The 14,156-nt window shown below is 42.9% G+C and overlaps 1 protein-coding gene across 1 annotated transcript in view; it reads right to left on the bottom strand.

The window, feature by feature from the left end:
• Positions 1–708: 708 nt before the first annotated feature.
• The window catches only part of BEST3 (bestrophin 3), a 34,388-nt gene continuing 20,940 nt past the window's right edge, over positions 709–14,156 (bottom strand). Inside the window, exons 9-10 of the mRNA XM_027594765.1 lie at positions 13,009–13,160; positions 709–1,648 (exon numbers count right to left, since the gene is read on the bottom strand). Coding sequence (XP_027450566.1) covers positions 709–1,648; positions 13,009–13,160 — 1,092 coding nt within the window. The remainder of the gene's footprint in view (positions 1,649–13,008; positions 13,161–14,156) is intronic.

Below are 14,156 nucleotides of genomic sequence, written 5' to 3'. Positions count from 1 at the left end.
ACAGAAAGAATGGCAATGGCTGCCATCAGCCCCCACGCGCCTTCCACCGGGAGTCCTAAGTGTGTCAGGTTGGACTTGTGGACATTTTGATTGCCCTGTGGAGGCATGGCCAATGCCTCATCGTTTGCAAACCAGGGCAAAAAGTAAGCAGCAGAGTTGGCAAGAGAAAATAGTGCAACCTGAAAGGTGGGACAGAGTAGAAGGGAAGACAAAAGGATGAGAGAATAAAAGAAAACAGAGAAAAAGAAACTGAAGGGAGATGGAGGTTGTGATGCTGATGAAGCTTAAGAATCAAGAAGTGATAACAGTTCTAGAAAGGGGGAGTGAGATGGTTAGAAAGCCTCAAAGAGTCAGTATCAGGAAGGAGCTTTTGTGGCATTGTGTGACACATCTCCCTCTCTTCATGATTGAGGAGCTGAAGAAAAGAGAAAAAGTGGGGAGGAGAGCATCCTTTGTCTCCCGGTAAGCAAAACTGGGGGACTATCGTCTACGAGGCCCTTTCCAAATCTAACATAATCTCTGAATTGTAAGTCATATATATATTTTATTAAGATTCTCTATTTGGTTAAGATATGTCACTGTGGTCTGTGTGACTTCCGTGAAAGTCACCTTATAACAGTTCTCAGAAGCTAGGATCAAATGCCCTCAGTTTTAAGTAGCTTATGAATTTTTTTAAAAAGTTGACCAGTTCGAAAGTAAGAACCTCAGCTAGAACCAGGTCCTAGAGCTTTCTGGTCTTCCCTTGGGTGATTCCTCAGCTGGCTCATTGTTAAAATCTATGATATCTGTTTCCTTGGTGTCCAGGTTTTCCATTAAATACAGCATATCAGGAGAGGCTCGGGAGCCAGCCACAATGTTGATTCCACTGGTCTCTGAGGATGTTTCTGCGTCAAGTAAAAGAACGGGCTGAGGGCTCACGGGATCTGAACTAAGGCCTGCCGGTGAGGTGTGGCTGGACTCCAGGAACCCCGGAAGGCTCCACCTTTTCAGGAACTTGTCATCATTAGGGTCTTCCCCAGAGGCAAACGTGTGGACGTTTCTTTCATCTTTGGCTGAACTAATCTGGGGACTGGGGTCCCTAGGAGGTGTCCCTTTCTCTGTGGGGCATGGAATCAACCCCACAGGGACCTCCTGCTGTCCAGTTCTGCTTGGCTCTACCCCAGTAAAATCTGCACTCTGGATGGAGGCAGTGGAGCCATCTGACACGGGCACCGGTCCCTCAGCCACTGTGATCAGTACCTCGGGGACCTGCGGCATTTTGGCGGGGGAGACCCTCATGTTGGACTGTGGACTCAGGCTCTGCAAAGTGCTCGTCCGGCTGGTCTCCCTGATGGTGGACAGCTCCCCCAGGCTGGAGTAGAGCTTACTGCTCCCCTCTGGGGAGCAGGGTTGCTTCTGGGTGCCTAAGGCACGGTGGGGGCTTCTCGAGGGCACATCCAGCAGATCCCTGGCTGGGCTGACCTCACCACTTGGGGGAAAGAACATGGAGCTGTCACTGGCCTGCCGGCCGTAGCTTCTCCTCCGGGGAGTGGAGGGGTATTCGTGGGCACTCAGGAACCTCTTGACTCTCCTAATCACAGAACGGCGGTGGCCGTGCTTCTCGTAACTCCACAGCCACTCCTCTCCAGGGAAGTCGGACCCGGACAGTCTGAAACACACAACGACACAAGGCAGGCAGCTCAGCTTCGGGGCCCTGACTCTCTGGGCAATGCCTCAAAGTTAAGGACAGAGTCTGGTATGTTCACATTCCAGATTTTGAAATGGAGATTTTAATTTGAGAGTCCAGCAGAGATTCTCGGAACTCTTGGTCCCAGGACCTTTTTAAACTCTTAAAAATTACTGAATACTCCGAAGAGATTTATTTATGTGGGTTATACCTATTGCTATTTATTGTATTGGAAATAACTGAGGAATATAAAAAAAGAAAACCCACACATACAAGAATGTGCAAGCTCACATTCCATTAAATGTTAAGTGATGACATCATCACATAGCATGGAGCCTCTGGAAAATTCCACTCTACACTCAGGGAAGAATGAGACTGAAAAAGGTAAATAACATTTTAGTGTTGTTACAAAAATTGTTTTGATCTTAAGGACTTGGGTCTTGGGGGTCTTGGTTTTTGGGGATTCCCAGCGGTTCCCAGACCACACTTTGAAAATCACTAATCTAGAGATTTGGACATTAAAAAAAAAATAAAGATACAATGGGTGTTCCTTCACCCTTATTACAGGTGAACTAAGGCCATGAACTAAGGATCCATAAAACCCCTCAAAATTATGGATCATAGCTAAATTCAAGACCATGCAAAACACAGCTGACATTTAAGTACCTTCCATGCATTAATTCACTTAATTATCATATTCATTGTGTGAGCTGATACTATTATGATTCTCATTCTACAGATGAAGAAACTGAGGCCCAGAGAGATTCCTGAAGGCTGTGTAGCCAGTGGGGGCAGAACTCAGAAATCTGACTCCAAAACCTTTGTTCTTAATCCCTTTTATATACATGGGTATCAGGTGACAAGGGGGAGCCTGGGCGGGGGGAAGTGCAGATTAATGAGTAAAACGATCTTTGCCCACAGGTAATTTGTTACCATCGCTGGTCTGCTCACCTAGGGTTAAGGAAGGAGAAATGTGAACTCTGTGTGTGGCCTTGCAATGTGGCCTCGCAGTGTGGCCGGGCTCCCTGCTGCTGAAGTTTGATTTGGTAATGTTGAATTTTCAACATTTGAGACCTAAAACAAATAATCCTACCCTTTTGAATCTTCTCCTTCAAGGCTGAAAGAAAATGGATAATTGGGATGACAGTGAGGGCTATGGGGTAGTAAGACCAAGTCCGGCCTCACAGTACATGGTGTATGTACCGTCTTACTGAGGTTCGAAGAAGAGCTACTTAAGCCTTGCCCTTAAACTGCAAATGCTCACAACGACTCTGGGAGCAACTGTGCTCTGTCCACCCCGGTGCAGGATTCATGTGGACATCCGTGGGGACAAGATGCCTACACAATGCCAGGTGCACTTTCTGTGACCCAAAGGGGAAAGTTGGAACAGCACAATACTGGTGTAACCTGAAAGGGCAAAGTGAACAGCAAAGAGAACGTTGTTCCTCCATGTTTATGAATAAAAGATGGCTGGTTGAGAGGATTAACTGGCTAAATGTCCCCAAATGGCATCCGATTACAACCTCGTGCTGTTATTCTAAAACCCCAGCAGGGCCCTTGGCTACCAGATAGCCTCTGCCTGCCACCCCCGCCCCCACAGCTGGGCTGTGCACGGCTCCGATTCTGTTGCACGGACTTGGGAAATTCAGACTCATGCCTCAGCGGCCCCGGGCGCCCAGCTCATTGGATTTCATGAGGTCAGATCTGCAGTCACACTTCAAGAGTGCACTCGGTTACGGAGGGCACTGGGGGAGCAACAGCACGGGTTGTTCACCAAGATTGCCATGCTGGGCATCTGAGGCAGAGCTGGCCATCTCCCTTCATAGGGCGACCCTCTGTCCTCCATTTGGGATCTTGACTTTTTATACGGGATTTGTCTTCCTTGCCTTCTTCTAAACCACACAACCATGTAAAAACGATAACATCTTCCAGGAAACCCGGTTGTACTATTAGTACTTCAAAACTTTGTAAATCCCAAGGACACAATTTTCTAACTATGCACTGATGTGATGGATGTGTATATTCAATGGGGGCAAGAGGATTAAGGCCCTGTGCCACAAATTAGAGAAAAACAGACCAGTTGCAAAGAACAAACTGCAAAAAGGGCAATGCTCTTGCTCTTGCTCAATCAATACCGATTCACCAAATGACACCAGGCAGGGCTGCCAATGAGACCCCACTGCACCTTCCTGCCTCAGGAGACTGTGGTGTGGACACGTGAGATTTATCCACTTACCCGACTCAATCTATTGAGCACCAGCTACGAATAAATTGGCTGCATAAGTACTGTATCACATCATTTAAAAGGAGGGAGAAAGCATGTATATAAATAGCTACATTTGGGGCCAAGTTTTCGAGCTGGCTTTTGACATTGAGTAGGAATCGAATGGGCGGAGAAGGGACAGAGTATTCCAAGGGGAAGAAGTGACTTGAGCAAATAAGACAGGGGAAACTCTAGGGTGTTTGTGAGGAATAGGAGATACCTGGGTTGTATCAAGCACAGAAGAGTGTCAGGCAGACAGCTGAAAAGGCAGCCTTTATTGTGTTATGGAGTCTCACATACTAGGTCAAGGGATTTGGACTTTACGCAGAGGCAGTGGGCAGCTTTGGACTCCTCAAGAATGGAGGGCATAACTAGCTGTGTGCTGTTTGGTAGTAGTGTGCAAGCTGGAAAAGCTACCTGGAAGGCAAAGTTGATGAATGTTGTCATCTAGAAGTGCTTTGGATGAGAAACATGATGTGGGAACTTTCCATGCTATTAGTCAGAAGGACCTATTAGTGGGTCTTTGGAAGATCACTTGGCTGCCTGTGATCTGGGGGACTGACGTGGTAAAGGAGGCCCTCCGGGTGTTTATGCTATCAAAGAGCAGGAGTGAGACTCCCGAGCATGATGAACCTAACAACCTTTCGTCCAAATGTTTCCATGAGCGAACGTCTCACTGCCTGCACATGATCCCCATCTCCTTTCTTCCATAGTCATGGTTCCCAATATGATAGCAGAAACCATGGTCTAAGAACAAAATGGTTTAAAGCTTAGAGTACATGGAATAGAAAACATTTAAGGTTTTTCATTTCCCAGTTGGGAGGTTTGGATGTATCTTTTAGGTCCTTTTAGACCTTTTTCTCCTCCTTATTTGTTTTTTTTTTTAAGGATTTTATTTATTTATTTGAGAGAGAGAGAGAATGAAAGATAGAGAGCATGAGAGGGAAGAAGGTCAGAGGGAGAAGCAGACTCCCTGCTGAGCCGGGAGCCCAATGTGGGACTCAATCCCGGGACTCCAGGATCATGACTTGAGCCGAAGGCAGTCGCTTAACCAACTGAGCCACCCAGGTGCCCACCTTATTTGGCTTTTAAAGTGTACCTTTAGTATGGGGTGAGTACAATCCCGAGGCCCCAATATAACACCACTTAAAATGCCTCAAAACAATGATAGCAGAAACATTGTATTGCTTTACATTAGAGAAGGTCAGCTGAAAAAGTTCTTACGTTCTGGAATTCGCTTGGACTTAAATAGGCAGGTAATTAGAGCTAGGAGGACATTCATGGAAAGTGCCATGCAGCCCTTAGTGTCCAGAGACAGAGTTTGAGAATTGTCTCTGTGGTGAGGAAAAGGATTGATTTCCGGGAGCTTGCAGAGCCAGGATTTCTGCTGCCTGGGCTGACTCTAACCAGTTGTGTGACCTTAGGAGAGCCACTTAACCTTTCTGTGACTCAGCATCATACTCGATAAACTACTTCCTCCACCTGACTCACAGGCTATTTGGGAGTTCAAAAGGAGTAATAGATGTGGAAAAGCTTTGAAGGGTAGATGATATGAAAAGGTCTCTGTCAGGGACCGGCAGACTGTCAGAGGTGACTTCCAAGTCATTGTTGACTTCTTGAACCTGGTTGGAGGAAAGGATAGTGTCTGCCCGAAGGTGACTCCCTTTTCTCCTCCAAGAGTGTATGTTAAAAGTGTCACTACACCTTGGAGCTGCCAACTGACAATGAACGCCTTAGAAGGGAGGACTCTAAGTCATTTCATGGTTAGACGAGGGCACTGAGTGAATGGAGAGGAAGCATTGAGACGGGAGAAACTGGGTTCTTCTGGAGAAGGAAGATGGGGCTGATCAGGTGGTGTTCGTGCCACTAGCAGACATGGCCGAATCCTGCAGGAAACACTGACTGCACAATGTAAATCATTAATACGGGAGAAATGAGAATAAGGAAGGTTGTGCCAAGTATTGGGCTCTTTTTGAGAAAGAGAGGTGGGGGACAGACAGGCTAATTGGTGCAAGCCGAGCCTAGGAAGGAGAGCATGCATAATTTCTACAGGTCGCATTGGCGCCGGGATTGGATGTGTTCTTATTTCAATCTCAGCTGTTAAAAAAGACGAACAACTTACATTTTCGAAATATCTATTGAGCACTTAGAACACCATCAGCCCCACAGTCCCCTTTGCCAGTGACAGATATCTGAAGGCATGAGCAGTAGTGACTTAATTAAGGGCTTTCGAGAAGCTGCTTGAGCTGGTCAGGGCGCTGAAGAACACTTGTCACCTCCTGTTGCCATAATAAGAGGCAGGGGACCGGACTGCTGGAGATGGTGGTGACTTTCAGAATCCTTGGGGTGTGTCTGATATGGAAAGACCAAAACAACCCTGATGACTTGAGAGATTTAATGCTTTTTTTTTTTTGAGCAAGCTTTTTACAAAGCAACCCCTTTCTCATGTGTATGATAGGTAAAAATAGAGCTTCCAAAGGTTGAAGGGTACAAGTGGATGATGCTTGCCTTTTTTAGTCTGGGCCATGTTTTTTTTTTTTTTTTTTTAAATCCTCCCCCTAGATTTATTGATATACAACTGACATAAAACATTCTGAAGTTTAATGTGTACGATGTGATGACTTGATACACGTGTGTATTGTGGAATGTTTGCCACAATAAGGTTAGCCAACATCATCACCTCACGTGGTCGCCATTTTTGTTCTTGTTGTGCCACATTTAAAGCAGTATTTTGCCAACCTAAATTCAATTAATTTAGGTCATTTTAACAGAATTTTAATGAGGAATTTAGGAAACTGATGTTTAATATGATGAGTTCTACTTCTCACATCAGATTTATTGTTTTCAAATTGCTGGTGTTACTCAAAGTCAGGCAGCTGCCTTGGAGGGAGCCGATAATTTGCCTGAAAATCTCTCAGGGCAGCAGGAGCACGTGTGGAGGAGCATTTATTCATGGCAAAGCCATCAGAGGCGAAGGCTGTTATTTATAACCATCTGCACTCCAGAAGCTTGTCAAAGCGGTAGCCCAGGATTTATGAGATGGGAAAGGTAACTCTTATTCTGTGCTGGGAGGTGCGGAGCCAAGCGTTGTGAGGAAAATCCAGCAGACAGAAGGCTGTATCCGCCCAGCACTCCCTTGCTGGGGGACAGTCTCCAGAAGTGGAGCATCATGGGAGGTTTGCTTAGCCCAGAGAGGTGCACACGGAGCTGGCCACCCTCCTGCTACCTCTCTCTTGCCTCTCTGCTAGTTTGGACTGAGGATTATGGCAAATCTGGTAAAAGAACAGGCATATCTAGCCTCATGTTACCACTCTGGTTATGCTCACTTAGCCTCCGCTGGCTGACACAAAAATAAATTGTGGTCCAAAGTGGGGGTTCACTTACAATCCCCCACGTTTCCACACTGTCGTATTCTACGAGAGTTTTGCTAGAAAAGGAAATTAAGTCATCTATACCTCTTATATCTTTTAGAAGGTGAAAATTGAGTGCCAGTAGTGAACCCATGTCGGCATATGAAAGAAGCCCTGGGAAAGTTCTAAAATTACAAACTTAATGCCATCTCCTTGGGAGGTTCCATCTCTCCTTCCTTTCTGGTACATTAAGTGAAAATCAATGTTCCAAGAATACATTTTTGTTGAAGTTAGTGATTTGGAAATTGAGATATTTTTGGTAGTTTATAACCAAGCATGCAATAGTATATATCAGACTGTGTATTTTTTTGTAAAGCTAAAATATTTGAATATAGTTACCTAAGAAAGGATTACTGACTAAAACATCCATCTAGAAGTGTATTTAACCACGATTTAATAAAGTATTTGCTTGTTAAATACATGTTTTGGTATATTTGGGCTAGTATCACTAAGAATACTTCTGACTATACCATGCAATCCTAGTGCTTTGTGCACATTAAATATATATGTATAATTGCAAAAAAGTAATTGTATTATCTCTACACATTCTTAGAAACTTTGGAATAAAGATAGATAAGTAAAAGTCATTGTTTCCGGGTAAAGTGGTTGCAGTTTTACAGTACCAAATAAATCTTAAATAAATCCCTCAGCTCTGAACCAGAAGGAACTCCTACAAAAATATTTATATTTCTCCTCTTTTCTAAGTGCGTCCTGAACTGACTTCATAGACCCATTCCTTAAGATCGCTCTAAATGTGAGGAAGCGGTGACATATTTGAATCCTGGCAGAAAGCCCAATAAAGCAGTGTTCTTTAAATGGTGCTGCAGTCAGAGGTTCAAGGTTCCCAAGCTGAGCGCATGCGTCTACATCAGCAGGACAGTGAGCGCGAGCACAGTCCCATGTGTATACACTAGTGTGATCCATTTCGTAAGCAGCAACAGCCCCTCTTCTCCAGGGTTTGGAATCCTTCAGCTGTTATGGATAGATATTTCATTGGGGTTTTTCCAATGCCTTTAAGGGATTATTGCTTCTTTACTCTTGGTGGTTTTGATTTTCAAGATAGGATTAAAGGGAGTTATGAGACTTCAGGTCTTTCATTTCCATGTGTTCCATTCCTCAGAGACTTTTAAATTTGCGCTAATGGATAATCCCGAGTATTTAGAAAAGAATAAGGATTTTAGAGTGACTCATGATGGTATAATGTGAAAAGCATTCTACCTCCAGCTAGCTGTGGTAGGCTAGGCCTGGATCTTACTTTTTGTTTGTTTTAAAAAGAAGTTTATTTTCAGCAATGCTGGCATGAGTTTAAGCATTCTAGGTTTGTTTTGATAAAGTTTGGCTTATTAGACATAAGTGTTTAGTAGTGCCCAAAGAAGACCCATTTGCATTTCAGGGCTTGGGCCGTGTTTTCTTTATGTGTGTCTTAATGGACAACTCTTCTTATGGCTGCTTGCCTGTGTTCTCTTCGTCTTGGTTAATAGTGTCTCCACGGTAAAGACAATGCCAGGATGCCTTAATTAAAACAGCAGATCACCACAATGCATTTACCCTCTGCTGAATCCTTATTCCTATCTGTGCTAGCTCCTAATTTATTCTTAAAGATGCACATTAGACTTCTCAGCTCCAAGGAGCTTTGTCTGATTCACCGGGCTGGGTGGGCATTTCTCTATTGCTGTGTTTACCACATTGTATTATAACCTGTCTCCTCATTATGTCTGTGAGCTTAAGAGGTATTTTTTTTTTTTTTTTTTTGCCTCTGCCTAGCATTTGGTATATAACCTACCATATACCAGGCCCTGAAAGCATATTTTGCCTAGAATAAATGGATGAGTTTGTTGTGTATGTGAAGATACAAGGAAAAACATGATATTGTAAATTTGTACTTGAGATAAAAAATGGGGAAAAACTTTATTTCACTAATATACATTTGATAAATGTGTAGAAAATATGGCAATATTTTGAACATGTTCCTGAATATAGAGAAGAGAGGAATTGTCTCTAAGGAATTTCCTTTTTATGTGGAAATGAGCCGTGTATTGAATGTGAAGGAAAATATGAAGCAGAGTAATTTCTCAGGTTGCCCCTGGACAGTACTTTTGCTCAGTTATTGAAGGGCATCGCCTTAATTTTTAGAATTTCTGGGTCATGGGAATTGTGATCATAAGCTTGAAACATTGACATGAAAACATAAGGAAACTTTGATTTCTGAATTAAATATGCTGGGAACATACATCCTCAATAGAATAAGAAAATAAAAAACTAACTCATCCAGGAAAGGATTTTATATGCACATCAAGCAGCAAAAACTTGTCTGAAATGTTTGCATCCATACTATTTTGACACCTGGTCTTTTTTCTAATGCAAAGGGCTCCTTGGCTCAGTCATCATCAATAAAATCACCTGTGCTACAATAATCCTTACTCTTGCCTTCCCTTTTCCCTGAGCCTCAGTCAGATGGCTCTCTTGATATTGACCTTGTATTTGGTGAGTGAACAATACAAAGCATAGAGAATTATCTTTTGTGATTTCAGAGGACATCTATTGCTTTTGTCAGCCTAGCAAACCATTCACCCTTTCCTGGTAATACCACCCTAATTTTCTTTTTCTCTTTTTAAAGATTTTATTTATTTATTTGACAGAGAGAGACGGAACACAAGCAGCGGGGGTGGGAGAGGGAGAAGCAGGCTCCCCGATGAGCAGGGAGCCCAATGTGGGGCTCGATCCCAGGACCCCAGGATCATGACCTGAGCCGAAGGCAGCCACTTAACGACTGAGCCACCCAGGCGCCCCCACCACCCTAGTTTTCTTAAGACATCATCTACTCCATATGGTTGGTTGGGGCTGGCCACACCCCTTAGTCCAAAGATGGACATGTGAACCAGCCTTGGCTAATCAAAACATCATGTCTCCCTGTTGATAGTGATTGGTTCAACAATGGGCATGTTAGCCAAGCCCAGCCAATTAATTCAGTACTTTAATTTTAAGAGTTGGAGAAGAGATGTACTCTTTCCATAGGGTTTGCTGAGAAGATAGGTTGTAGGCCTAAAGCTTCTGGCTGCCATCTTGCCATTTTGCCATCAGGAGGGGAGAGCCTTCCTGAAACCTGAGCCAGTGGAGAGAAAAGTGGGAACAGAGAGGGCAAGAGTGAGTCCTGGTGACATTCTTTGAGCATCTGGATCCAGCCACACTCAAAGTGAGACTAGTCTCTAGATGTGACCCAAGAAACCTCTTTTTCCTTATGTTAGTGGAGTTGGTTTTCCATCACAAGCAACCAGAAACAGCTTGTCTAATAGCACAGTCCTGAAAGGAATTGACAGTGATGGATCAAAGAGGGCATTTCTGTGAATTCTCCAAAAGCCTGCATTCTTGGAGCGACTTTTCCTGGGTTGTGAGGCTCCCCTTGAATGTTCCTCATTCATGCAGAAAATCAAGACCAAGTGAGCTTTTGCCTAATTGTTTCTTTGATCAATTGGTTCTAGAGGAGTCCAGTTAAATGCCTCCCCTAATAGACTCTGGCCTTTACCTGTGCCTGTTCCCATCCTGCTAACAAACAGCCCGTCTTAATTACAGGAATTCTCTCTGACAGCTAAAAACTTTGCTGCATTCTTAAATGTCACATCTCCTAGTTTTCTCTGAAGCATTTTATTTTCTGTCCTAAATTTCCCAGAACTAGCTTAATACAAATAATGGCTTAGACTTGTTTAATTTTTCTATGCCTCACTTTGACGTCCACAAATGAGAGATTTACACAAGTCAATACTGACAACGCTCTATGGTTATATCTGGAGTGTTTTAGGTTTACAATCTCATTTAATCTTCTCAATAATTATTTGGGGGTAGATATTTTCTTTGAGGTCTTGTAAATCCCTAATTCTGAGTTTCTATATTTAGAAATAGGAGAAATATATATCCTAATACTTTGTAAGGAACATGGACACTTGCATGAGAATGTAAAATTATGATGATTGGGATGAATGTGCAGATCAAGATAAAAATCTTGAGACCAAAAATATACCATTTTAACCATCCTGTACGAACAACTACATGGACAACAGCAATAGAGTCCAAGGGCGCTGACGGTCTAAATAGCATCACTGCCATGATTCCCGGACCCTATCAAATGTGCTGCTTTCTTTTCTCTTACAAATTAGATCTTCAAACACTTTGCATTAAACAGTGACGGAAATGGAGGGAAAGGTTAAAGCCTACTGAGATGTCCAAAAACAAACTCACAGAAAAATATCAGTTACTTTTCAAAATTGAGAAGGATTTCAAAATCCATGAAACTGCTCCTGAAGAATTAATGACAAAAGGCTGAGAAGTGCAAACAACAGTGAATGACTCTTCGTGGAGCCCAAGCAACCGGCTAGGGGGAGGGATGAGCACCCCAGGCTGGAGGAAGCCCTGGCCAGGGGAGTACCAGGCTTAGCAGGCCTTCTAGAAGCAGCGGCAAGCCTAGTCTAGAACGTGCAAACTTCTCTAAGGTGTGCTTTGAGGACAACAAGGCAACTCTCCTGGCTCCTAAATCATCTCATTATTTGCCACAACTCCTGAAATTCTACTTTGTCATCTTTTCCTTTGGATCTTGAGAGGCTTTTAGCCTCAGAGGCCTCTTTGGAGCAGGAGTGCCATAAACCATTATTTGTTAGGATTAAGAGACATTCTGCCAAGGGTAAAGCCTTATAGGAATATGGTGGAAGCTAGATATCCTGATGGTAGGGAAAGAGGAGGGCTGAACACTGTGGGGGAGAGGAAAGAAGGTCCCAGGGGGCAACGACAGGACATGAACTCGCCTCACAAATCTGCTGAGGGCTGGCCTCAAAGAACAGCAAACAGTTTAGCCAAAAGTTGTAAGAAAAATCCTGCAAAAGTTTTTTGCCTTTTCTACAATTTTTTAGAGGGGTTCTTCTTATTTTTCTAAATTTGTCCACAGTCTTCTCTTTAAATTACTTAGAAACTGTGGCATCTGCCTTCAACAAATATACTTAAACTTCCCCCACATTCACACATTTCTCCAAAATCAAATACATTATCAGATTTAATAAAATTATTCAAAAACTGTGCATGATTTACTTCAGGCCTCAGCCCATTTATTTAAAGCTAAGTACACAGGGACAGATTGTTATGTTAAAACTGCAGAACAGAGACTGACTGGTCTACTAAACATAGTTGAATTAAAATCCTAGAGAAAACTTTTGATAAAACTTACCTCATTCCTTAAGATTTGCTTGTCTCCACATAGTCTAACACAGTGCCTGCACACGGTATACACTCAATTAATACTTGTTACAAATACATTTAATTATGATAGTCATAATTAAATGCCTATATAATTGAATAATTAAACTACTTTTCAAATTGGAAGGAAAAAAAAGAGGATAGTTTCATAACTATTGGAAAAGTTTTCTGTGGTATAAAAACAAGGTAAAGTGCAAATTACCCCCAAATACACACACACACACACCACATTTAAACCAGAAACGATAGTTTCTTTATTCTCAAATTTCCGTGGGCATATTAATTATATCTGAAAATTTGAAAAGTCTAGCCTCCTAAGATATTAATAATTGAGAGTTGTCATGAAAGTAAATTCAAGATCAGGACATAAAAAATCAGAACAGTGCCCTCATTATTTTCTAAATATTGATGATTTTTAAAAATGCACTTACCCCATTTCGACTGTTGACCCCAGAAATGAGGGTATGCAGTAGTCAGCAGCTGCCAGTGTATAAGGTGGTCGAGCAGCAGAATCGTTCCAGTAAATGTCCTTCTTCATCTTAGGTAAGCTCATGTGCATTTCATCCACAGCTAAAAGAGAGACCTAAAATCATCGTTTTATTGTTAGAGTTAATTCGGTTGTGAGTTGTATTAAGAAAGAAAGTTCCAATGGGTGGATGGGATTTGCAGGAGGATAGAACAGTCTGAAAGAGTAAATATACAAATGTCTATTGTTCATATTTGTTGTAACCAGGGCTGCCGCACAGTTATACATGTTGTTTACTGCCAAGAGCACTTGGCAATGGGGGTTAAATAGGGCTATAAAATTGCCCAGACTTGGTTTATCAAGCCACATTCCCAGAATGGAGCTAGCTATGTTTTACCTGGAGGCGGGAGAGACACGTTTTTCTTCTTTGTTCAAAGTTACCATGTTGTCTAATGGCTATCCTGACAGCAAACTCATAGTTCCAGATATTACAGGAAGTTGAAGATTCTCAATATCCCATTCTGTTGATTCCATAAACATACTTATACTTGATATCATTTCTTATGTGGGCTGATTTTTTGTTTGTTTGTTTGGAAAACTGTATCAGCAAGTCTACACTGCCTAGGGCTATATATAGCGGTCTCTTCCTGACTTTGACACACTGATGCATGAATAAATTATTAATCTTCTGCAAATCCAATTTTTACAAAGAGCAAGTGGCCTAACCATTATGCTTCCTCCCTGACAGACTGACAGTGTGATTGTTGGAGAAGGTCACAGAGAGGAAGTAACTTCTGTTGACCCGAGAGCTGAACCCAGGCAATCGTAGGTCCCTCACCCCCCACCCCTACCCTGTCATTGGAATGTACATTCTGCTCACTGTTCCCACAATGGAGCTGCTTCAAGGACACAGCCTTGGGACAGCAACGTGTTGTTGAGACCATCTGGACTGGAAGTGTGGCTGAACCCAGTTAAGGCCTCTGTATAAACTTGGAAGATTCCAGCAGGTGGGCATGGAGATCTACCTGTCTTGCAGCCACCCAAGCCAAGCCTGGTCTCTCAGTCCCCTTGCTTAGTCAACTTGCCACCTACCAATCTGGAGTGGCCTTTCTT

This window comes from Zalophus californianus, chromosome 9, assembly GCF_009762305.2.
Source record: "Zalophus californianus isolate mZalCal1 chromosome 9, mZalCal1.pri.v2, whole genome shotgun sequence".
Lineage (NCBI taxonomy): Eukaryota > Metazoa > Chordata > Mammalia > Carnivora > Otariidae > Zalophus > Zalophus californianus.
Note: the sequence above shows the minus strand (reverse complement) of the source record. Positions and strands in the feature narration are given on the sequence as shown.